The 24901-nt window shown below is 35.1% G+C and overlaps 5 protein-coding genes and 3 long non-coding RNA genes across 10 annotated transcripts; all 8 read right to left on the bottom strand.

Moving 5' to 3' along the window:
- Positions 1-6: 6 nt before the first annotated feature.
- LOC127749254 (uncharacterized) lies at positions 7-1971 on the bottom strand. The gene is made up of 4 exons (XM_052266686.1): positions 1825-1971; positions 729-976; positions 289-448; positions 7-199 (listed from the first exon to the last, which is right to left on the bottom strand). Exons 2-4 carry the CDS (start codon positions 924-926, stop codon positions 90-92), a joined length of 468 nt encoding a protein of 155 aa, XP_052122646.1. The 5' UTR covers positions 927-976; positions 1825-1971; the 3' UTR covers positions 7-89.
- Positions 1972-3522: 1551 nt separating this feature from the next.
- Positions 3523-4315, bottom strand: LOC127749263 (uncharacterized). The gene is made up of 2 exons (XR_008011041.1): positions 4098-4315; positions 3523-3882 (listed from the first exon to the last, which is right to left on the bottom strand). It is a non-coding gene; the product is annotated as an uncharacterized LOC127749263 (long non-coding RNA).
- A 3614-nt stretch (positions 4316-7929) lies between these two features.
- Positions 7930-12853, bottom strand: LOC127749241 (zinc finger protein with KRAB and SCAN domains 4-like). The gene is made up of 4 exons (XM_052266598.1): positions 12841-12853; positions 12381-12560; positions 12176-12274; positions 7930-9362 (listed from the first exon to the last, which is right to left on the bottom strand). The coding sequence occupies exons 1-4, from the start codon at positions 12851-12853 to the stop codon at positions 9028-9030; spliced, it is 627 nt and encodes a 208-aa protein (XP_052122558.1). The 3' UTR covers positions 7930-9027.
- On the bottom strand, positions 12723-13332 carry LOC127749240 (oocyte zinc finger protein XlCOF6.1-like; the record flags this gene model as incomplete). The annotated part of the gene is made up of 1 exon (XM_052266597.1): positions 12723-13332. A coding segment is annotated over one exon (294 nt), but the record flags the coding sequence as incomplete, so codon positions are not given.
- Positions 13333-13334: 2 nt separating this feature from the next.
- Positions 13335-17112, bottom strand: LOC127749260 (uncharacterized). The gene is made up of 3 exons (XR_008011038.1): positions 14619-17112; positions 13896-14538; positions 13335-13816 (listed from the first exon to the last, which is right to left on the bottom strand). It is a non-coding gene; the product is annotated as an uncharacterized LOC127749260 (long non-coding RNA).
- An 843-nt stretch (positions 17113-17955) lies between these two features.
- Positions 17956-19271, bottom strand: LOC127749261 (uncharacterized). The gene is made up of 3 exons (XR_008011039.1): positions 18934-19271; positions 18313-18667; positions 17956-18065 (listed from the first exon to the last, which is right to left on the bottom strand). It is a non-coding gene; the product is annotated as an uncharacterized LOC127749261 (long non-coding RNA).
- A 476-nt stretch (positions 19272-19747) lies between these two features.
- On the bottom strand, positions 19748-21628 carry LOC127749253 (uncharacterized). Of its 2 annotated transcripts, XM_052266684.1 has the most exons (4): positions 21249-21628; positions 20599-20953; positions 20213-20421; positions 19748-20142 (listed from the first exon to the last, which is right to left on the bottom strand). In XM_052266684.1, exons 3-4 carry the CDS (start codon positions 20417-20419, stop codon positions 19930-19932), a joined length of 420 nt encoding a protein of 139 aa, XP_052122644.1. In that variant the 5' UTR covers positions 20420-20421; positions 20599-20953; positions 21249-21628; the 3' UTR covers positions 19748-19929. The 2 variants fall into 2 exon arrangements, with proteins under 2 accessions (XP_052122644.1, XP_052122643.1); XM_052266683.1 differs by lacking the exons at positions 20599-20953; positions 21249-21628 and adding an exon at positions 20496-20584.
- Positions 21629-21731: 103 nt separating this feature from the next.
- On the bottom strand, positions 21732-24753 carry LOC113215975 (zinc finger protein with KRAB and SCAN domains 7-like). 2 transcript variants are annotated; one of them, XM_052266685.1, is made up of 3 exons: positions 23680-24753; positions 22752-22996; positions 21732-22139 (listed from the first exon to the last, which is right to left on the bottom strand). In XM_052266685.1, the coding sequence occupies exons 1-3, from the start codon at positions 23735-23737 to the stop codon at positions 22026-22028; spliced, it is 417 nt and encodes a 138-aa protein (XP_052122645.1). In that variant the 5' UTR covers positions 23738-24753; the 3' UTR covers positions 21732-22025. The 2 variants fall into 2 exon arrangements, with proteins under 2 accessions (XP_052122645.1, XP_026291428.1); XM_026435643.2 differs by lacking the exon at positions 21732-22139 and having other exon boundaries at positions 22344-22996.
- Between the last annotated feature and the right edge of the window lie 148 nt (positions 24754-24901).

Genomic DNA, 24901 nt, shown 5'->3' with positions numbered 1-24901 from the left:
AATTATAAAATAGCTTGTTGCCCATTTTTCAAAAAGTTTAAGAAAAATATATGTAAATTTGGAAACTTGAGATGTCACCTCTTATGAATTTATATATCTTGGTTCCTGCCTGATGCATACCGGAGCCATTTCTTAATATGCTGCTCAATTTCGCACTCTAATACAGGTTGAGGCAACATTGGATTTTGACGAACAGCATCTGAAAAGGGAAATTTCGGTTTTTTTAATGATAATAAAAAATAACAATAAATAGGAAGGAAAATGTTGTCAGAATCTGGGAATGCTTACTTATGACTAAGTTTTTGCAGAGCATCTGCCTAAAGGCTCTCTTTGGTGGACGTCCCGCCCAGTTAAATGAAACTGCTAATCGATTAGTCATCAGTTTGGACATGACACGGCGAGTTGTATCAAACGTGTCAGTACCTCCAAGAGCACCAAGAAATAAAACCTAAGAAAGACAATTATTTTACAGTTGCCACACATGAATAGAACATACAGGTTGGTCCACACACCCCTTTCTATATTTTGCTTATGCTGTACCGGATGCAGGTGTGCGGACGGGTTGCAAACTCGCACGGGGCCATGAGGCGCCACTGTAGGATCCCCGCCCGCACGCCGTACAGTACAAGCAAAATGAAGGAAGATGTGTGCGGACCACACTGTATTCTCTCTTTAAAAAAAAAAAAAAAAAAAAAAAAAAAACTAATTTGTGACAATGGATTACTTACAATTTGTTTGAAGTAGGCTATATTCAATAACAGGTTTTCAAAAGCATCAACATGAGCCATTGATTTCAGTGGTAGGCAAGGTAAGTCTAAAGGAAGTTCATCAGGATTGATGAGACCCAAATCAGTCAGAGACAGTTCCATAGGATCAAGAGGAACACTGCGACACAACTGCTGCATAAGTTGGTTTTTGGTTGTCATCTTCTGAAGCACATTAGCAAGAGCAGTTGCATCCTTTGCAGCTGCAACAACTGAAACCATAGAAAGAATAGTCATTATCTAGTATATGTAAAAGGGGATGGCTGGATAATTTTTTCCACTTGTGAGACAAAATGATGAAACAACTGTGCATTTTTCATAGGTTTAATTGGAAATCCAGTCCAAATGTAGGCCTACTATAATGAGAACAATGATTTCAGAGGAAAAACATTTAGAGGCACACAATGTAACATTTTTGGCCTTTTGTGGTTTGGTAGTAATATATCAATTCATGAAACATCATAAAACTTCCACTCTTTTCAACAATTGGCATCAAATACAGCTAAGGCACAAATTTCGTTTGAAATGACATTTTGACAACTAAAATTGTTGGGTTTTTTTCTGCGGTTTTGGTTTATCTGAAACAAAACTGAAACATGATATACAGTTCAAACATTAAAAAAGAACAAAACAATTTTTACATTTGAACCTGAGAAATCTCAGTCAACAGAAGGGCAAAATGAAGAGAAAGGCAGGACAACACACCTAGCAGTAAAACAATTTTCTAATTTCTAAGCCAAATGGAACATTTTGATACCCTAGATAACTGCTGTTATCGCAAAGAAAACAAAAACATATCAGTCAAGGCTAATATAGATTAAATAATTATAACAGGATGTTCTAGGGTAAATAAATATAAGCATACAACTTCAAAGGAAAAGAAACACTAAATTTTTATCAGGTCAAAATAAACTGTATGTAAGTGAACGTCGACTATTATTGAACTAGTGAGGAAAATTCTTTACATGACTTCTTCATGTGGGTTTGCAAATCGTAATTATGTTTAAATTTTCGTCCACACATAGTACATAAGTGTTTTGGCTGCTGACCACACTCATACCTCAAGTGACGAGTCAGTGAATGTTTTACTCGGTATGATTTTCCACATTGTGAGCAAGGAAATACACCAGAATGAGTTTTACTTGATATGAGCAAAAAGTCCACATCTAAGTGTTGCTTCTGCTCATAACTTCTTGTTGATCTCCTACGCTCTGCAAAAAGGGATAAAAAAAATTAGAATCTTTATCCAAACTCCACCTGCTTGGGTAAAATGTAGAAGTAAATGTCAACCCATAATTTTTACAACAAAGTTAATCATGTAATACACAAGAAAATGTTCCAAACTCTGAAAATACATTTCATTAAAATAGGAATTAAGTGTCTTAGGTGCCAGGGGTGTCACAAAGTTTTAAAAATAAATTTGCTACCCTTAATGTATTACAAAATTTAACGGTGAATGAAATATAATATCTTCAGGAACGGGGGTTACAACAAATGTGAATTTAAACCATGTTTGTCTGTAAAAAATACATACATACAGAAACCACTGAAACTTAAGAAGTTGACTGCATTCCCTTCTCACGTGCCTTTGAAGGGTTATCTCATTTACACCCTCTCCCACACATGCGGCAAAAAAACTCATAATCATGGTTTTGTTTGCAGTATGTCTAGAGTTGAGCATTGAGTAAGAAGATAAGATTGTTTAGTTCCTTTTCTATATCGTTGAGACATTTTGAGTTGGATTAGAAGCTATACTTTTGATCCTTGAAGAAAATATTAAAAACAAACCACCAGTGTACAAAATAATGTACTTGACACCGTGGAAATTTCCTTTTTCAGGCTCTAAAACATAATTCTTGCGTAGGTCTTGGATTCTAGATATTCATTAGAAGTAGATTAGATTTAAGTGAACAGTATCAAGCAAAACTTTTATGTTATAGCTTGTCTAATAAAGTACTTGTTCAAGGAGTTAACTGCATTACTACATAAGTACCAATCAATAAATTATGATAAAAATGTTGGGATGATTGATAAACATTTTAAAATATCAAGGCACATGGTTGAAAATTTTTATACATTATTGCTTCAAATTTTGAAAAACAGTGTAATTTTTAAAGGCCGATCAATGACAAATCTTCAAATTAAATGGGACCAGATTCTATTTCAACGAGGAAGACGGCAGGCAAAGCTGAGATACGTAACTTTGGTTGTGACCACATCTCTTTCCATCGTTTGTTCAGTCCATGCACAAAGAACATACACGCTCCAAAACTGGTGCTCTGTCTGCCGTCACTTCCCTAAGAGTTATTATCCAATAATCTATGAGCACTCCACATGTGTCTTACTAAAGTAGACTTTTGCTTTGATCTGTGGTCACAAAGTCGGCACTGGAAGCGAGGCTCGCGTCCGCACTCTTCACGATAGTGCCGAAGAAGGGTATATTGCCAACGATATGTCCTCCCACACCCAGGAGAGGGGCAGATATAGGTTTGTGTTACACTTCCAACATCATACGCCATGACCTGAAGTCCAGATATTTCCACAGTTGTTGCCACTTGACCTACATAGCTTTTAACACTTAGAGGAGTTGAACTGACACTCAGGAGAGCAGAAGCAGATTTCACAGAAATACTGGGTGGCTTGGGAATTTGAATGGAAGAGACTTTGGACTCTGCAACAAAAACAATCTGTCAGATAATAATTAATCAATAATTTAAAAACAGAAGAATTCACCATTTTAAAAACAAAAAAAACAACATGTTTGGAAAATATTTATTTCATAGCAATACAGAATTTGTAACAGAACAGAACTTCAAGCCATACAGACAGATTAATTAACAATAAGAAGAATTGCCCTGTTTGTTTCATTATTGAGCGACGAAACAAGGTTCAGAAAAAGGATCTTTGTGTTTTATCCTTATATGGCGTAACATAGGGGCTTTCTGTTTTGTTCGGTATGGGCACTGGGGGCATTGGAATCTTGGTTCCAGACCGCATTCCTCCCGAAGATGACGCGCAAGAGAATTTTTCCAGTAGTATTTGCGGTTACAGCCTGGTGTTGGACATGTGACAGCATCCAGTCCACGACCATCCAAACCGGACCGGGGATGAAATAAGGCTGCATGGATGGAAAAGAAAAAAAAAGATATTTAGAAACTGAACGGGAAAATATTCTGATTACACAAGCACTGGAAGATAAAGAATATTAAATGACAATTTTAAATAAACTACTGAGGCGTATCATATCCTGGCCACAAGTTTACAACATCCTAAATCTTCCATTCTCTCAAAACTTTACAGGAGAAAACTGGAAACGTTATTGAAAGTAAGTACTTTTTAAAATTGGTGATATTTCCTCATATGTCTATTTAGATTTGATTTGACTTTGGTTGAATAGCCACACAATCCACAGCTGATTTGAGGCTCCCTCCCACACTCAGTTCTTTGATGGCTGGCTAAAGATCGATGCCACTTGTATGCTCGGGAGCACTGAGCACAAACCCATGGTTTTTCTACAGTCCATCCTGGTAAATGTATGTAATCAGCAACGCCTGCAACGTAAATGGAAATTAACCTAAATATTGGTCACATACATTGAATTACATGTCACCTCTTCCAGACGCCCTCTCAAGACTTCCTGTTAAAATACCGAAGAAATATCAGATATGCTTATGGGATTAATAACTGATTAAACTGAAAGGACACCAACAAATCAAGCTGAAAAATTACAAAGGCAGAGAAAAATGCCCTTTATTTCATTATTTCTAAATACAAAGTTTCCAGTTTAGAACAAGGGAATCTCCCTGATAAATAGTTAAACATTTGTAGATCTTTACCCAAACGTTCATAAGTCCGAGTCCATTTAACAGCACTTTAAAAATCACCTACACCACAGATTATTTTTGATGGTACAATTCTGATCCCAAAACCATAAGCAATTATTTGCCTTATGATGCATCTAGAATAATAGAATATAATTTCACCAAAATCAACTAAGGACAAGAATTTAAAATTTATAAAACACAACTTCTAGTAGTAATACATTTTCCATTCCCCAACACACTACTTATTCTTGTATTGTACAATACTTAAGTAAAATAGCACAAATTAAACATTATTCTAAAAGTTTAGTACAGTACAACACTGTATAAGTTAGTGTGTAAGAGGATGCAATTAAAACCTCTCCATTTAAGAATCAGACAGAACACACTTGGAGGAGTGTGAAAAATGATGAGGTTCATCACTACTAACAATGTAGCAATAGTAAAAACAATACTTCATAGCATATAAATTACGACTTGCACAAAGGGCAGATAATACATAGAGGCTAACATTGAGTTTGAACAAACATGTAGAGATGTATGGGCACACACATACCACTTATACAGATACACATGTATCATAACAACTTACTTCTCATGTTGCAGACATCATGATTATCATTTACAAGGAGCTTTCCTGATCACAGCCACTTGTCTCTTCAAATAAAGTTAACGGAACAATGAGCACATGTTAGGCAAAGGAAATAGGCATTGCAAACAATCTCATTGATTTATCATCAAGCACAACTCAAAAGTGAAAAAGACTTTCATAGAAAATGCTACAGGAACTCAGAAGGCAACAGTTATTCACATACACCTTCTTTGGAAACAGTGAAATATTTCCAAAATTTGTATTATATTCAAGTCCTATAAAGAAGACATAGCAGACTTTAAAATAACAATGAACGTCATTATGAAAAACTCACTTCAATCAATACCAGGCCCCACGTCAAATAGAATAAGATTCTTGTCATAACAGTCAGGCTGGCAAATTCAGAAGTGTACTGTCAAAGTGGAAGCTATATCTAGCCATTCAATACTGAAAACAAATAAAATTTGTAAGTAATATGATATGTCAGAATAATAAATAATAAACCAATCTCAAGAAAATACAGTACTATTAACACAGAAGCCATCCCAAAGGCAACAACAAAAAAATAATCTAACTTACAATTACAAAACCTAATCTCACCAAACCCTTCTTACAAATATGGCAGACTCACACCAGATTACAATACAGAACAGACATAAAAGCAAATGTTCACAGCGCTTTTTACATAAAATTTAATCTAAAAGTTAGTAAGTGAAGCATCATAAAATAAAATGAGCATTATATCTAGAAATCATTAAAACCCTTCATAATCAGATGATGAAGGAAGATGATGATACAACAGAACAAAATAAATAAAAAGGTTTATCACTTGCACTTACTTGTGCTACCTACTCCTGCAATTTGTTACCAAGTTCTAAAAACTTTCACATACAGTACAATTGTGGTTTGTAAGTGGGTAAATTGGAGTGATGGTTCTTACAAAAAATAATTTTCAAATTAAAGGCCAGAGTAGGCCAAAGTGAATTGTGGCAGCAAAGGTGTCTCATACTATTCTGTGAAATTTTGGAATTTGTCATATTTTTGCCTCAGTTGCCTTGCTTATTACTCACATAAAATACCTACACACTATGCCATAAGACAAGTAAGCACTGTAAAAAATTGACCAAAAAAATAACAAAGCCCATATTTGTCCAGAAGAAGAGATATATCTGTCATTGATGTAAGTTTTTGAGATCAATCATCATTTTACAAACATTGCAAGAAAAAAATGTCTATAAAGAACAACAATTTTGTGAGAAATAATATGTAAATTTGAGATATATGAAGTATTATGCTATGCATGTTCACAACTCACTGTTTCTGCAAATAATAAAAATTATAAAATATAAGGCACATTGTAATTAACTTTTCAGCCTGAATACTAATCATAGGAACTTTTCTAAAAGCTATGATGGACTTTGAAAAGAAAGGAATGCATTGTAAGGAATTGGGTTGCGTCTACTTTGGCAAACTAAAGGATATTGATTGTCTTCGGGATAAAGTAAAACTGATCAGTCCTTCATCTCATTATCAAGCAAGAGATAAACAAAGGTAGAGCAGAGGGCAAAGCTTGCAGCTTGCACTAACAAACTCTTATCACCAGTTTAATCACAACAAACTTTCCTAAGGCTTTCTAAAGTGTTGCTTCTTTTATCCAAACATTTACATATTTTTAACATTTAGAGACAAAAAAGGGAAACTTTTTTGTGAAACAGCCCATCTAACAAGCATGTCATCAATCGTTATTTTCCTCTAATCTAGATCAATCATGCTCCGTATTGAGACAGGATAGGAACAGCCAATATTTTACTCCTGCCAGCTGTACAATACTAATAACATCAGACAACCTGTGACAAAAATAACTTGCATTCATGTTTATCATCTTATCAAACATAATATTACCTCAAGAAAATCATTTCAAATACAACACTAGACAATGATTAATCAGTTGGTGTACCTAAAGCACCAATTTTCTCTTTATGCATTCTTTCTACATGGCGCACCACATGCATCTTTTGTTTGGCCCTATAGGAACAAAAAGGACACTGAAATTGAGGCTCCTTTCCACATTCCCACTTGATGTGATTGCGCAGAGAACTCTTCAACTTGTAGCGTCTACCACACCGTGAGCATTCTTCAACTTTCTCTCCAGACCGTCCAAAGCTGTCATCCAATCCCCCACTTGCAAATGAATTTTCAGCAGAGTTGTTGCCACCATATGCAGACCCATTGGCTACACTTCCTGGAAAGTGGAGAGAGCTCCCAGAGCCCAGATCCAACGGTGAACCACTCCGAGCCAACATCACTGGCATTAAGGGATGTTGTAATGCCCATTTTTCCCAATTAAGTCCAACTCCTCCCCAGCTAGTACGTTTGGGGCTGCTGTCTCTGCTGCTGTCTCCTGAAAAAGATAAAGGGAGTTAGTAAATCGTAATAGCGTGAGGTCACTAGGATACGATCTACAGAATGAGATGTTTATTCCATGTCATATATCATGCAATGTACAAACATCAGATTTTCAAGGGACAGAAAGAATTGTACCCTTGTTCAACCTTACATCATGCATGAAAGTTCACTCTAGAAAAAGACAAAAACCAACACCATTATGCAGAACCAGTACCTCAAAAGCTTGGCATGAAATGTACAGAGCAAAATGTATGTTACAATGTTCCTGTAGGTTTAGTTAATCTCGAAGAATAATTTGTAATACACCTGAAATAGAAGTAATATTAACCAATATGGCATAGCACAATTTTTTTTGTAGTTGTACTTTTTAATGATAGATAACCTTATGACATTCCAGAATGGTTTAGTAATTATAGTTATGAAATGCACTGTATGTTCACACAACAATATAGACTGAAAATAACATGTAACAGATGAGAGTAAGACATTCACCAACATTTGTAACTGACATGTATGACAATCAGAAAGGATAAACAAACATTATTACTTATTAGATGAAAATTGGTTACTTTTTTTAAACTGAAAGTTAGATCTGAAAGAAAAAAGAACTACTCATAGCAAGAGATATTTTGAGAAATCTTTGTAAATAATCAACATTAATAGAATCTTATCAACTGCTCGCAAGGGAGCATTACAAACAGGATCTTCAATTTTAAATATAAATCATATTTGATCCCAAAGAATTAATGGTTTTCCCTTCTTTACCTTGATAATGGCACCAAAATTTTGGTTAACAACACTTTACATCCAAATGCCACTTAACAAAACAAGAAGAAGATAAAGAAAATATTATCATAAGGACCAAAGATAAGTCTGGCTTAGTGTTAACTCTTTCGCACTGACAACAGAAAGATAAGTGTTTTAATAGAACGTAATTGGGACCCACCACATATGATTAAAACTTAACTAGAGGTAAAAAAATATTACTTTTTGGAATATAATATAAAACACAGAACAAGATAAAAACTATGAGGCAAACCAAACATTGAAACAATTGTAAGAAGGTATAGATTTGCATTCAGTGGTCAACACCTTTCATTTCAAAAACCCAAAGGAGACAAAACATGAGCAAAAGGGTAAAACAATTTAAATTTCAATGAAGAGACATTCTAGTTATAACAGGGATTATAAAATAAACACTGATAGTAACAATCTTCACAGACTCCATCTACAAAATAACAATCTTCATTTAATTTAAGGAAAGACATTGGTAAAAATATAATGTTATATGCAGGGCAAAATAATAATAGGATTGTTAATTACCCTATTTCACTCAGGAGGAATCATCAAAAGTATTTGATCAATGATTTATCACTGAAATAATTGATACCGCCAAATTTGAAAGTCACATACTAGACAACATTTCTGACAAGTCATTTAATGGTTACTTAATGAGATCCTCAAGATCATTGTCTCTGTCCGTTAACAGATGCATTTTATCTTGATGCTGCCGTTGTATATGCCTCAGTTGATGTGACTTTCTTTTACATTTTTGAGGACAGAAGGGGCACTGAAACTGAGGTTCTTTACCACACTCCCATTGAAGATGACGTGATAATGAGTCTTTGCGTACATAAGTACGACCACAGCGGTCACATGGGTAGACACCATGGTTATGAAAACGTCTTTTCGGTTCAAAATCATTCATAACAATCTCACCCTGAGAATCAACCCACATTTTTCGAGTTTCCTCATCCATCTTGGAAATATCTGGAGTTCCTGCAACAAGAAAAAAAGAGTTAGCATCAAGACAGAGCAAGACATTACAATACAAAGGTAGGCATGCAAACAAATTGTTATGCGCAGGCCACAATGCAAAATAAATTGTGAGGTTTAAAAAGATATTAACTTTTAGAGAAGGAAAATGAAACAAAACCATAAACTTAAAACCTGTTAAGTAATTGAAACCAGGTTAGAACTATAAATATTGTTGCAAGCAACAGTATATTAACATAAACTGCAACAACTGCTGCAATCATAAAATAGATTTGAGGTTTGTGTGCAAGTGAAGTCTATGAATTGACTTTCAGCAGAATAGATAGATACATGATATGGAGAAGGAGCAGCCAGGTACTGTCAAAAGCTGAGAAAATATAATCCTGCAATCTTCCCTGACCTGTGAATTTATGTCATCCATACTTATAATACAAAATAGACTTTACAAATTCCCAAAATTAATGTTTGGCAGTCAAAGTAACCACATCTACAAAATTAGGTTAGATTCATTTTGTTAGTTCAGAGGAGAACACTTCTCTGTGATTATTTTTCAAACAGATAATGATTTACAGTACACAACGAAAATGGTATCATTGCTGGAAAAAGTAGACTACTATACACACAAAGTTGATAACAAAAATCTTATAAAACACACTATAAAAAGAAATACTCAATTTTGTTATTTATTTGGTACGCAGAGACAATGATCTATGAACTGATCAAAATTTAACAAAGGTACAGTTTATATTTTTTGCCAGTAGCATCTAAGATTGATCATTTGGAAGAATATCACATTAATCACAATCACATATGACAATTAAGACAGTGTGACAGAACAGTTAAAACCATGACTTCATACATTTGAAAAGTGTACATTTTAAATAGGCTCTTTGTTATTTTTTTTATTTTTTTATTTTTTTGGATGGGTAAATTAAAAGAGATCAAATCAAAGCCAAAGAGTTGTCTGCAGTAGTCTTCCACCGAAAAGATCTATTCTGACAAAGATCCAGACATAGACAAAGTAACAAGATCCAGCAGGGAACAAAAGGGCTGTTGTTTGAGCTAGGCAATCAAAAACACATCTTCTATTGACTAGAACTCAAGTCAATATGTTTTTGAGTTTTATCAGTTTCTACTTTGCATGAGGAAAGGGGAATTGACAACATTAATGGGGGGATCAACAGATGCAATAGCCATATTGGCTGCTTCCTCTGCAGCAGCAGCAGTGGTAAAGTGACGGTTATGCAGATGGCGGAGGAGACTGTGCTTATGTTTGCTTCGGAAAGGACAAATGGAACACCAGAAAGACGCTTCCTTTCCACATTCTACTCTTTGATGACGACGCAGGTTGTCTCGCCAACGATAAGTTCGACCACAGTCAGGGCAATCAAAACCTGATAAGGTCCCATTACTCTTGTTCCTCTCTTCATCGAACACTGGAAAGGACATTAAGGAAATAATTAGTGATCAAAAATTAAATGTAAGAGAGAAATAAATGCTGCTTACCTCCTCAGAAAAACATGCACAGTGAACATAATATTAAGAACAGTTTTGTGTATTTTACGAAAAACCTAAAAGTTCAATATATTCGAGATAAATTACTTCAACCTGAAACTTGAAGGAATTTATTGTAGTCAAAAGAAACATACAAAATGGCATGAAAACTTTTATAACTAAAATAATGTACAAGGTAGCAAACGTATACATCACTCCATTATTAATAAAAAATATAAAGATTTTGTACTATCATTCAATGATGGAGTAGAAATAAAAATATTTCCTCTACATTGAGGAAAGTTAATCAGTAAAACAACATTTGCAGAGAAATAAACATACCGTATTATCCTAAACACACTGTCGAACTGACACACAAGGCATGGCAAAATAAGTACCACAATTTTCAAAACTTTAAGTAATACTCCATTCTTAAAATAAAGGAACTACATAATACTTTATTAGCCATGAGAAACAGCTAACTTTACATAACTTACAATGGCACACTAGAGCAGGGAAGTTTTCATCTATCCTATTGTACTTAACAAGGACAACATTTCATGGTTTATTTGAAGCTTTCTCTGAGTTTCTGAAAATGGTGAGTTGGACATTCATTTAAAAAATATGGCATGTAGCTTCATTGCCCTTGAAATCCCAAGGTCAAATCGTTACATTAACACTCAGTAGCAAACCAAATTACTTTCTTGGGTAGGTAACTGACTGCTTGAACAGGGCACAGGTCAGAGGAGAAATAGGAGCGACATTCCCCTCCTCACCACCACCACCAACCTGTGCTCAGCTGTAGCAGAATATACTCCCTATATAATAATAATAAGAACAAAAACAGCTTAGGTGGGCCACATCGTATGATAATACACATTTAATTAAAATAAGTTCATGGACTATACATACTGTATTTTCAAAATGTGATAAAAAAGAAACCACATGATTCGCCTAGCTTTTTCCTAGCTAATACTTTAGGATATAATTAAAATGGCACTCCAAGATAAAATTTGGAATGTAAGCTCAATTAATCTTTGGCATGGCATTATATGTAGAACCTTAACACATCGGCTGCAGGGCTTCTTCTTGAACCAATGATTTAACAACATAGAGGGTGCCAAATCGTGGTCACTCTGCAGCCAATATGTTAAGAAAAGGAACACAATATGTTTTACTGAATAAATTAAGGAAGTTAAAGTCATAAGCAGGTAATTTTAAAAAATTACTGTAAAGGTTGCAATTTAAGATTTACAGCCTTTGGCACTATTGAGTTTATGATCGATCACTCATCAACTAAGAAATGGGAGACAACAATTTACTGTCACACCAATAGTTGTAATCATTTTTCTCATTAAGAAGCTGCAATCCTATTAAGACAAGAGTATTTTTTTTTTCAATTCCTTCCTGGGGGGGAATGACTATCAACAATTGAAGGAGAGTGATACTTGCGAATGTGAACTCCTAAGTTGCCCCTCTGTCGAGCCCGGTATGAGCAATGAGGACACTGATGCATTGGTTCTTTACCACCACACTCATACTGACGATGTCTTGTTAATGTAGATCTCCAGAGGTAAGTCTTTCCACAGCCAGAGCACTTGTGACCCTCAGCAGTTCCATCTCCAATGCCAGATCGCCTCGAGCCAGAAATATCAGGTCGTTGAAAGTTAGGGAGCCACCAGCGAGGAAAGAGCCCCAAGGCAAGATCTGGAAAATAGTGACTGTATTAGCATAACCAAAGCACATACCTTCATACAAAAATGAAAGAAAAAAAAAGCAGCGCTGAAAGGAACATATTTGAAAATTTAGTTGAACACTGTATAAAGGAAGTTGATAGACGTTGACATTAAAAAAAAAATGAAACTATAGTTTTTGCACATCCACACTTTATTTTATTGTGATGCACAAAATGTGGGTACAGTGGACAGTACATGGCTCAAAATACAGGGTGCTCTCTTTGCCCATTGGAGCGAGTGTGTATACTAGCCTGTATCCTCCATGTGATTGCATGCTGGGTAGAATACACATTTGCTAAAACGGGGCAAAACAGATATCCTGTACATAACAAGCATATCACGACAAAACAGGTACTTCACCCTGAAAATGACAGCACAAATCTAAACAATCACATAAGTCACATTTAAAAAAATGTATGTAAAGAGACTTGTCAGAGAAAGAACCACCTTCAGGTCTTCATATCCACAACAACTACCTGGTGCTGCGTTCCATAATGCCTAAGAAGGTCACATTTACGTTTAGTTTTATAAGAACAATGATCACAGTAAAACTGAGGTGTCTTTCCACATTCAAGCTTCACGTGACGCCGAAGGGTAGATTGATAGCTGTAACGTTTTCCACAGTCACTACACTGAAATTGACCTGCACCATGTCCATATTCTCCATTGATTAGGCTGGACACTTGTGAATTTAAAGGTGAGCAACAAGCTAGAACATCACTGTTCACAAGATTCAGACCTGGGGGGGAAAGATTAAGACAATGTAAGTTAATCATATATTTGTAGATTAAATTGGAGGACAATATGAATAGAGAACAGAGGGATAAAGAACAATAAAAAGAATTGAACCAGTTTAAAAACTGGTGAAATTAACTGTATGACAACTGAAAAGAATTTTTCCAAATATTCATTGATTTGTTGGAGCCACATAGGACCCAAATGCAGAATTTCAATAGTGTATACTACATGTAAAACAAACATTTTCTAGAAAAATAGGATGTAAGAAGTGGGAAGTTATTTCAATTCACCATATCATTTAGGAACACTGGAAATCATTTAGCTTGTTGCAGAGAAAATCCAGATGGTTCCATAACAGATGGTAGTCTCCAAATGTTTTCCCACATTCAGGGCAGTAGAATTGTCCACATTTTGCAGAGGATGGCTTGTTTGGTCTTGCTCTGGACATGTTAATGTGTGTGTCTTGAAACTCGTTTTTAACAAGTGAACCTGTGAAACAATAAGGATGTGATGAGGCAAATTTAGGATGACAGTTGAAGATACAGACACTGGGCTAAAAGTTACTTACTAATTATGTTAAGATATTATACATAAAGAGTATAGCTAACTGTAAACTAAATGTCTGTTTAAAAAAAGTGAAATTTTCTTTTAACAACATGGCGAAGGCAAATTGAAAACTCTTCATTGCAGAACTTGTCATGATAGACTGATATATTAGACTATGTTTACAAATTTCAATCTCTCAAATTCACAGTCACAGAGAATATTACTTAGAACAATTGTGTTAGTTTGAATTGTCAGGAAGGTATTTTACAATCAGAAGCTACCACCCAGTTTAGAGGCAGCAGATACAGCGGTTTCAGAAGGTAAGTTTCGATCTCTTTTAGTTGATTGCTTAAGAGAGTGCATTCGCAAAATGTGAATTTTAAGACTGCCTTTTTGTTTTGTTTGATGGTTGCAGTATGGGCATTGAAATTGAGGTTCCTTGCCACATTCGTAATTTCTGTGTCTCCACAACGATCTGCTGCGTAGATACACTTTCCCGCATGTTGGACAAGGAAACTGACTGCTAGTTGAATCGTGAGAAGGACGCGAGTTGAAAATAGGCTGGAGATCCTCATGCCACTGTTGAATGGATTGTTGATGATTAAACATTCCGTCTTCATAGAACGTTTCAGCACCTACGTTACGGATTGATGGTGACCACAACACTGAGGAAAGAAAAAGAAATGTATGTATTAGATTTAAAATGATGAGTACAGAACCAAGTAGAAAAACCTTTGAGGCAAACCTTGGAATGATTCCCTTAATTAATTATTCAACAAGCTGGATCGGCAGTGCAGAGCCAGAGCACATGGAGATAAGAAACAACAAAAAGACTCTACACAGCACTAGGCGTTATTAATTTTGACAGATATCAAACAATCATTCTAAGAATATTTATTAGATGGATAAACATAGGTTCCCATAAAACAAAAAACATTTATGAATCCAAATCACAAGATGGCTGTGGGGAAGAATCACATCAGGACTAGAGCAGCAAGCAGCTACACAGTAATGTCCCACTCTTTTATTATCATATCCTTTTTTTTTTTTTTTTTTTTTTTTTGGCGTAAGAGGAGAGCAGCTTAGAGACTCCATCTGAAGGAAATGTTTACAAAAAGTTGAAGTTACCTAGTAGGTAACATGCTTAATATTGTCTTGCTTCCAACAACTATATTTTTAAGTTCACATTTAACCTTTTCTACTGAATTGAAATCTGACAACCCTCCTGAAGGACCAACAAGACAAACTGTAGATAGATAGATGTTTTACCAAGATATTTTGTCACTGAGACACACTGAAAAACAAAAAAACAACACACAACATGCTTGCATAGAGGATATTGGAAACAAACTGTATAAGATATACTGGTTTAAGACGACAAACTTTTCCTTAGCAATAGTTTTACAAAAATGACTTTCACTATACCCCCAAATTAATACAGCATTGTAAATTATTTTTCCTTGGGAAAACAAAAACAAAAACATAAAAAAAACAGGACTGCTCCCAATTTACAAGGAAAATATTATCACCCACAATAAATAAGTACATTCCCGATTTCTTTCCTGTCTCCAGACTTTTCAGATTAGGGAATGAAATCATACATGAAATCACATATAGGTAATCATACATGGCACACAAGAACCCAGAACTGCAAACAGTGCAAGCAGAATATTGAGACTATGTCAAGCTAAGAAACTCAACAATTGATTTATGTTTCACCAAGGATAACGACCAAGCAAAGTCAAAGGATGATCTATTAATCTTTAGTATGTTAAATTATTTTTTCTGGTTCAATTACTTATCAAAGAAAAATAAAATAAAAAAATGATTGGCCAAAGCCTGAATGATAATATAATACTTCATTACAAAGTAGCTGACATCGATTCCATGCCCATAACAGTCTCAATGCAAACTAATCATATCTAAATTAAAATACCTTTACTGAATTAAAAGATACTGTTACTTGTAGTCCAGTATACTCCATAAGTATGGAGGTGCATGGTCAAGAGGTAAAATCCAAGGTCTATGACATAACAATAAGATAACACTACAATGACTACAAAATTAAAAACTAAAACCAAGAAAACTTGGCCCAAAAATCAAGTTCTCAGGTAACCAGCAATCTTTGTCAGTGTGTTTAAACCATCAACTTGACGTAAGTGCAAAATAATACCCCTTTAATTTACAGAATTACTTCCAAACTCAATATATCACACACAGAGAAAATAAAAAAGGTGTGTAATCGGTAGATAATAAATCAAAACAAAAAATATGTTTAAAAAATTGCCCAGCTTATGTTAATTTATGAAAGGCAAAAACCTAATTCATTAAAATTGGAGAGAAAAAGAAGGCACCACAGCTTTACTTTTCAATGGGTAGGATTGTTTCTTAACATGTCACATTCACATTATGTATTCTGTATTCTTGTCAAACCCAAATTCAAATTAGCATCAAAAACTCTAAGAATTATCCTTATAAATGTATGTAGCGGATAGAAGAAATATCACAAGTATCAGAATACAATTACAGCAGATGATCTGACCAATGCATAGATACTCATCTATTAAAACTTGAGTAACAAAAAACTTTTGATTGTCAATGAAATGATTCTGAAAATTTACTCAACATTTTATCTAGAACAAAGCAAAGAAAATGTCCACCATCGACAACTCATATACAAATGGCCTTTTAGGTGTGCTTTGAAGTTGAAGAAACTCATAATAGAGGCACCTGCATAATTATCGCTGTACAAAATAAATTAGAGCAAAGTTAAAATTTGTTCCAAAAAATTTCTCCTTTCTCTTGAACATGTAGTACAACTGGCTTGTTAAGACATATGCAGAGAATACTTCTGTAATAAACTGTACGAATGATAGCATTTCCGTTGAATGTCTAACATGAACCTCACACTAGCAACAGCATCAAATCCCCAAATTCCAAGAGGAGATTCACTTAATTGGAAGTTGATCACAAAAACATGTTTTTCAAATACATTACAGAATCATGAAGATTTCTTAAATATAGAACTAGACAAAACTCACACGTTACTTTAAGTACCTATTTATAACAGATTGAAACATTGTTATGATCTGCAAACGTCCTGAACACTTGTGTCACATATTTCTATAAGCATGGCCAAGAAATAATAGAAACATATTTAGACAGTAATATGAAACATGTTATGACTCACAATGATACAGAATTTTAAAAAAAAAAATAACTCTTAACAGTTTTGAGACTGTTTGACTATGGTGTATCTTCATACTTTGCACCGGAATCAGAATTTCCTGGTTCTACGTGACCCATGTCAACATTATGGATAATTTTAATATGTTTGTTGAGATTGCTCTTACGTTTCGACCTGTGTGAACAATATGGACAGCGAAACTGAGGAAGTTTACCACATTCATAGTTTCGGTGTCTCCACAAAGAAGCATACTGTTGATATGCTCTTCCACAATCACTACATGTAAATGCCCCCATGCCTCCACTGCGTGGCATTGGTCCATGCATGAAATGTGAACTTCGTACAGGAAGTACTAGTGTGTCATGAATCATCCCCTTCCAGCACAGGCCTGGAAAGAAAAAAAAACAATCAGAATCTGGTAAATGGATTTTTATCTAATCACAGATCTTTGCAGTACAATTGAGTAACACAAGTACTGCACTAATAAGCACTAAATATTTAATACACAGAGACAAGCATAGCATGCAACAAGCAACATACAATAGATAAATAGAAAGATAAGACAGCAGAATTAATGAGGTAGATAGTATTTATTTTGTGAGGTATTAAATGAAAATACACCTTGTAAAAACACATTCCTCTGAGACAAAATAATTCATGAAAACAGATTAAGAAACAAATAAACATCACTCACTTCACAGAGCTCTGATCTTATTGGGTATAAAGTTATTTGAAAAGGTATAAATATATCCTAACAGGGCAAAGTCTTTGCATGGACATGACGCATATGAGATTTTAAGTTTCCTTTACGTTTGCAACGATACTGGCAGATAGGACAAGCAAATTGGGGAGTTTTGCCGCATTCAAACTTTTGATGATTTCTGAGAGATTGATGATGAGAATAAACACGACTGCATGTATCACATTGATGTGCTTGGGTTGGGTACTTGGATTCACTTCCTCCACAGTCCTGGTGAGATGATAACCACCTTTCCACATATTGATCTGAAACAAGAAACAGACAAGATTAGAAGAGAGATTTGTATCAATTTGCTGGATCTTCTTGAGGTTTCATAATCATCTTAAGGTTATTTGCTGACATATTTGCTAAAGATTTTTATTATGTTTAGATGTTTTGATTGTAGATAGGACATTTTGTAAATGGAAAACATGGACATGGTTAAAAATTTATTATTAAGATGCTATTAAAACCCTACAATACAAGAACATAAAATCCCACTTGCTCTTGTACCTTCACAAAATTGATGACTGATTATTATAGTTTGTCTTCATAATGGATTTCTCCTCATAAACATGCCTTCTTTCAACATGTTTCTTCATGTATGCTTTCTGCTTGCTACGGTAGTCACAAAATGGACAATGAAAGAGAGGCACTTTTCCACATTCATAGCGCCGGTGCCGCCAGAGGGATGGGTATTGTTGATAGGATTTACCACAAGTGCACTGAAAAGGTGGACCTGTCGCAGAAGATCTTGAGGGCAGACGCAGAAACTCATTGTCTGATGATATATGAGAAGAAGTCATGGAGGAGATAGTTTCCATCGAAAAATCTTGACTTCCATGTTTCATCCACAGACTTAACCTTTCTGGAATGGGTACAAAAATGGTATATTAGATAAATATAACAAGAAAGAACTAATAAAGTCCTTAAGATTCGATTATTTAGTATTTGGAGGAGAAAAATGCAATGAGTGCGGCACAGTATTCTTAGCTTTAATCAGAACTATAATGAGCACATCATATCACAGAAAATATGTTTATTAAATATTGATGAAAAAAATATGCTTTGTAAAGGAGAAAACAATCAGTTTTAGAGTAGACAAATGTGTCATTCAAAAAAATTAACACTTACACTTCAGATGCAGCAAAGCCCATCTGTTAACCATACACACTACTAGTCAGGAGCCGTAACTTCTTTGATAAAGACACAATAGAATGACGGCTTTAGGTGAAGTTCTGGGTCCAATACAATAACATTTTTTTCCTTTAAGAAAGAATGATTTTATCTGTGGAAACTAGTAAAAATCTCACGTTTTCTCCCAGGTTATGGATTCAAAAGTTTTACTACAAATATTCACACCCACAAAACGGAGCTACATAACAAAACATGTTGAGTTAAATATTAAGACGTCTTGTGCTAAAAATAAGAGTCCTACTCTTTGAAAGTCGCTTGGTTTTTAAACAAATCAACTACTTGCGCTAGTTGATTGGACCTGCCTGTTTTCTACAGAGCTTTCTGATCCTGGAAAATGCACTTTCACCAAATGTCGTTTTAGGCTGCCTTTACGATTTGTTTGATAAGCACAATGAGGGCACTGAAACTGTGGATCTTTTCCACATTCATATCTTCGGTGATTCCACAAGGAACTGTCATGAAGGTAGCCCTTCCCACAATCTGTACAAATATATGGGCAAGTGCGGTCACGGGATCGGATTTCTTCATGTCTCTGACGCCAAATTGTAGGTGGTATACTACCATCCAGTCCTCTTGAAGTGACACTAAAGCTGTCACTTGGCCCATGAGAAAGCCAATTGTCATCACAATCTGCAACAAAGAAATAATAGTCAACACTTATAATGATTGGTTTACAATCCATTTAAAATTTTGGTCAGGAAGTGGTGAGGAAGAAGCAAACTTTGGGCATGTTGTAAATCACATTCTAATATACAATATTTAACATATTTATTGTTTTAAAGGAATTGACAGAAACTAAGAACAAACCGAAATAGACATTGACATTCTAATTCAACATATGACACGACTTTTACAAAATACAAAAGGTAACTGTTAAAATGAACTAAAAATTTAAAATCAACAAAAACAAAAACAACACCAGATCATTGCCTACTAATTGATTCTCATAACATTCCTCACTGTTTTTTCAGATACAGCCAAAGTTTGAAGAAACATAGTCTTACAAACTTTTAGTCTGCTTCCTTCTACATTGAATGTATAATTAAGAGTTCTTGTTCGGGGTGAATCGCCAGAAACAGTTCGGCCATGAACTGGGAGTGAGTACACATGCTGTTCCAAAAATTCCTGCTGATGTTTTTTACTACCCTGAACAGAAGGTCTAAGTTAAATAAGGTAAAAAAGATTAGAAGGACAAAGTAATAGGGATAAAAATTACCAAAGTCCAGAATGAGGTGAAAGCCCTCAATCTTTCAATGTTGTGAAACTTATCTCGGCATCTATTTCTACAAGACTCTGGACAGCCTACTCCCATTTCTTTGCCCATGGCCAATTTAATACCTGCAGAAATTTCCTTAAGTTGTTCTTCATCATAACTAATTGATAGCCGATTAAGATCAGAATCTGTGATCAATACAGAAGGCATAGCTGAAAAAAAATAACATTAATGAGAGATTGCAAAAATCTTTGTAAACCAAGTAGGAATAAAATTGGATCGTTACAGATAAGCCTTTCCAGCACTCCCATTTTTAAAAAGACCTTTGCCTTCATTGCAGAACAAATTACACATACATAAATGTATGGTAATGAAATAACACCACTCACAATAAAGACCATGGAACTTGGAAATTGATTTATTTTCAGAAAAGTTAATTTGACAAGAAATTTGACAGCCCCATATTATGCTTTCGCTTCATGTGTATCACAAGGCTACTTCTGTGCTTTGTTTGAAGTGAGCAAAAGTTACAGGAAAATTTTGGCTTCTGATGACACTCATATTTCTGATGCCGATGCAAAGAACGGAGCTGTTGGTATACTTTTCCACATCGCTGACAAGTAAATAGGGCAAAATTTCCATCTACGGGCGCAGTGGAAGTCACACTGTGCCTTGGAATAACTGGTTGTGCAAACGGAGGTGATGGCCATTGAGACAGACTCAGCTCTGATTTTACAAGTTGACCTAGAACAGACACATGATAAGGAAGATTAGGAATTGAAAATTTTTAGTGACTTTTAAAAGAGTGAAAGCAAAGAAGTTAATAAGTGGGGACAGTGATATACGTGCAAACATGCAAATAATGTCAACAAATCGACAAGCTACTTTAAAAAATTAAATAAATTATTGAATTTAAAATATTTAAGAAGGCCCTCAAGACTCAAGAGACACAGTATAATGACAGAACCTTCTGAAGAGTGAAACTACATCTAGTTTATTTTACTATACTACAATTTCCCCAACCTTTTCTTTGATGTACCTGTCTAAAGATATCTCAATCGAAACAAATAAAAACTTAGGTCAATTTCAGTTTATTAGTAGGCAATTCAAGTTAGATCTGACAAAAGATACATAAAAAAGTATCACATTGGCCATCAGTAACAACAACTCATTTAAGACATCAAGAAGTAGGAAACATTTCAGAATGTTTTCGACGCATATGGCCCTCCATGTGAATTTTTTGAGAAAATTTGCAATCACAATACACACAAGTAAAAAGTCTCTTATTTCCACACTCGTAAGACCTATGGCGCCATAATGATCGGCGCTGGAGATAGACTTTTCCACATATTTCACACACATGGTCATTTTTATTCTTGTCAATAGAGAGACGGAACTCCTCTTGGGCCCAGTAATCTCCTGGAAAAAAAGACAAATTAAAAAGATTCTTTTATGAAAAATACACAGTACAGTTACGAAGGACAAAGAAGCACTAAGAAATTACAAAGGAACAAACAGCATCTTATGTTTCTTCTTTAATTTCAATTAGAAATAAAACTGAGCTCAATACAGAAAGAATACTAATACATAAAAACAACAATTTTATTTTCAGAAAAACAAAGTCTTTAAGGTGAGGAATTGCCAGAATGTTTCCTTATAATGTGCCTTTTTAGGTCTGCTTTCTGTTTGGTCCGATGAGGACAAAATTGACAGGAAAAGGCAGGGACTTTATCACCACACTCATAACGCTGATGCCGGTATAAAGAAGTGTAACGCATATAACTCTTATTGCACTCTACACAGGTGTATAACTTCTTCACAGAGTCAGTAGGTACTGGGTAAGTAAGAGCATTTCCAGCCCACACTGTGAGAGCATCTTGTTGGTCACTGCTCTCAGCTGCTGTGCTATTAGAGTCCCCATGGCTCCAAGCTGCAAATGAAGTAAGCATAAAGTAAGCATTCATGAATCAGTTTCAAGAGCTGTAAATACATTTTGTCATAATGTTCATTCGGAAAAAAAAACAGAAAGAGATCGGAGCAAACAATCCCTCACCCCCTGAACAGCATTTTATGCTAGTTACTTTAGATTTATAGCGCAATATTGGATAATAGGGAAAAATAAAACACGTTGCAATAAGAAAGCAAGATTTATATGCTGGAGAAGGTAGATATTTCTTTTTCATGATAAAGACAACAAACAACTTTTGAATTTATCTATACACCTAGTTATAATTAAAATGTATTTAAATTGAGTTTCAGTCTACTCAGAAGTGTTGAATTTCATTGTAAAAAGGATAAATAAGAATACACAAATTCAAGTTATATCAAGCTAACATGTAAAAAACACATAACTTTAATTTGTTGTGGCATCTCGTCATTTGACATTTAGAGGTGCTGCATCAGAATTATGAATGCGCTTCATGTGTCTCTTCATACTACCTTTTTGAAAAGTACGTTGGGGGCAAAAAAGGCATTTAAAGGTTGGAACCTTCCCACACTCAAATTTCTTATGACTATACAAGGATGAGCTTAATTTATACACCTTTCCACAGCTATCACATGGGAATGATTTGTTTTCATTTAGGCCATCATTTGAAGTTGGTAACAAGGAAGAAGCAGGTGGAGAGTCAAAATGTTGAGGGCCATAACCATGTAGCTTTCCCCAGTCTAGAAATGTACTGCAGTGCTTGTAATATTCATCTAGCGTTGAGAAATGATCAACATCATTTGACAAGTCCTCATCAATACTGTCAGTGTGGTTGTCATTCCACAATCTCTCGTTGTCCTCTGAAAAGACACTCAGAATTAGTGCAAGTTCTTTCGCTCTTTAGGTAGAGTCTAAATTCTGTTTAAAGATTAAACTTAGATCTGAAATGGAGAATTATCAAAACTTCATTTATCTCATCAAACACCTTCGAGGAATATAACAACCAAAGTGAGGTTCGACTAATTACCCATAAAGTTTTCTGTGAATGAGACAGGAGAAATGTATACATCTACGTAAACTAATCGCTCAAACAATATCTTGGCACTCATACACAAGAGGACACAACCAATGCAGGAAAAACAGCCAAAAAAATTCTGAAAACCACACTTTTAGCAAAACAAAACAGGGAAAAAACAGATAAATTGCAAATTGTTGAACACTGATACTTTCAGACATCTTTGAAAGCTGAGGTCTGTGCATGCAGGAGTCCTAAGATAAAGGGAAGAGGTCAAAGAAAAGTGCAAATCATAATTAGGATGCGGAAAAAAGGGATATCCGACCTGGGATTCGACCCCAGAACCTTTGGCACACAGCCAACGCTCTTCCAATTGAGCTAGTCGGATTGTTGTCCCCCAAAATTATATTGAAATGGGAAATGGCATCAAGAAGGTAGATATTGAAAAAATAATAATAATACAGTACATTCATTAATTAAAACTTGCAAACAATGAAAATAATTAAATGGAATTGTTCCATAACTCACCAGCTGCAGAAATTTGATATGACATGTCTTGATACATCTTCTCTCCTGGTACCACCATAATACACAACACAATTGAATGGAAATTAAAGGGAAGACAAAATTTTATGGAAGAAAGCAACCTGTTTCTCTCCCCACAGAATTTACCATTTTTTTCTCTATGAATTCAACTTACAAAGAAGTGACTTCTTTTTACAAACGAAGCCTAGTCGCAAAGATGAATTAAACAAGTGTGATCTTCAAGCACGCACATAAAGGGAAAATAATGGAATTTTAAGTATACCTGGGGAAGTGATTCTAGCAGACCAATAGTGACTAGCATGGAAGGTTATGTTTTCTAAACCTGACACCTCATCACAAATTTGTGTTTTGATGCTGCAGCAAAAATAAGTGCAGTAATATTTTTTTAGTATAGAGAAACAAATTAAAATAATGCAGAAAAAGCAAAATAAAATGCAGCATGTAACACCCAGCAATAACAGAAAAAGTCTGGCTAAACACTTGACATGTCAGGGATTAACATTTATGTTTTGAGACAAAATAGCAGACAACAAAATACTTCACATTTCATTTCGCATGGTCTGACACACAGATGTAAAAATTTAAGACTGAAGACTAACAAACGATAGAAACAAGAGCCAAAATTAAAAACAAAACATGATTCTTGAAGTGAAAGTACACAATAACATACGACAGAAAACGGCGGCTAGTTAATGAGTTTGACAGCGAGCAGTGCTTCAATAACACTTAACAGTAGAAAAATTGTTCATTGACGTAGAATATCTTTTTAATCCGAAAGAGAATAATAGATCAACAAGCATTCCCCCATTCTATCTAGCACCGTCAAGTGAAAGGAGAATGAAAAGAGGTTAGTTCCACGTCTCAAGTCCACCTTTAACGAAGGTTGAACAAGCGACTCCACACACTTGACAACACTTCTTCGTTTCTTGTTAACAATATCCTTTTCTCGTATGAGTCACTAGCATAGAACTAAACGATTTCTCTATGCAAAAAAACACCGAAAATCGCGAATTTTCAGGCTTTAGACAGACAGTCGGACGCAAAGTCTGCGCCTTGTACAGTGGTGCTGCTGATTCGAGTCGAGGCAGGAGGTGGGAAGGGGGAAGGGGTAACGGGGTTGAAGAAGCGGCAGATTTGAAAGGAATAAGCCGCACAAGCAGCGCAAAATTAAGGAAGGGTACTTCAAAGCTATATGGAAAAGATT

The sequence above is a fragment of the Frankliniella occidentalis genome, unplaced genomic scaffold (assembly GCF_000697945.3).
Source record: "Frankliniella occidentalis isolate FOCC.00 unplaced genomic scaffold, Focc_3.1 Scaffold41, whole genome shotgun sequence".
Classification (NCBI taxonomy): domain Eukaryota; kingdom Metazoa; phylum Arthropoda; class Insecta; order Thysanoptera; family Thripidae; genus Frankliniella; species Frankliniella occidentalis.
The sequence above is the reverse complement of the archived record's forward strand: the minus strand, read 5'-3'. Positions and strand labels throughout refer to the sequence as shown.

Excerpts from the sequence above, each read along its gene's own strand:
- LOC127749254 (XM_052266686.1), bottom strand. The coding sequence starts at position 926 with ATGACAACCAAAAACCAACTTATGCAGCAGTTGTGTCGCAGTGTTCCT. Across the intron at positions 449-728 it reads TAGCCTACTTCAAACAAATT|GTTTTATTTCTTGGTGCTCT; the intron begins GTAAGTAATCCA and ends TGTCTTTCTTAG. Across the intron at positions 200-288 it reads CTGCAAAAACTTAGTCATAA|ATGCTGTTCGTCAAAATCCA; the intron begins GTAAGCATTCCC and ends TTCCCTTTTCAG.
- LOC127749253 (XM_052266683.1), bottom strand. The coding sequence starts at position 20,544 with ATGAAGGCAAAGGTCTTTTTAAAAATGGGAGTGCTGGAAAGGCTTATC. Across the intron at positions 20,422-20,495 it reads AGTGCTGGAAAGGCTTATCT|CTATGCCTTCTGTATTGATC; the intron begins GTAACGATCCAA and ends ATTTTTTTTCAG. Across the intron at positions 20,143-20,212 it reads TCACCTCATTCTGGACTTTG|GGTAGTAAAAAACATCAGCA; the intron begins GTAATTTTTATC and ends CCTTCTGTTCAG.
- LOC113215975 (XM_026435643.2), bottom strand. The coding sequence starts at position 23,737 with ATGGTGGTACCAGGAGAGAAGATGTATCAAGACATGTCATATCAAATT. Across the intron at positions 22,997-23,679 it reads ATATCAAATTTCTGCAGCTG|AGGACAACGAGAGATTGTGG; the intron begins GTGAGTTATGGA and ends GTGTCTTTTCAG.
- LOC127749241 (XM_052266598.1), bottom strand. Across the intron at positions 12,275-12,380 it reads TCGTCAGTATGAGTGTGGTG|TCATTCCCCCCCAGGAAGGA; the intron begins GTAAAGAACCAA and ends AATTGTTGATAG. Across the intron at positions 9,363-12,175 it reads TTACAACTATTGGTGTGACA|GAACTCCAGATATTTCCAAG; the intron begins GTAAATTGTTGT and ends TTCTTGTTGCAG.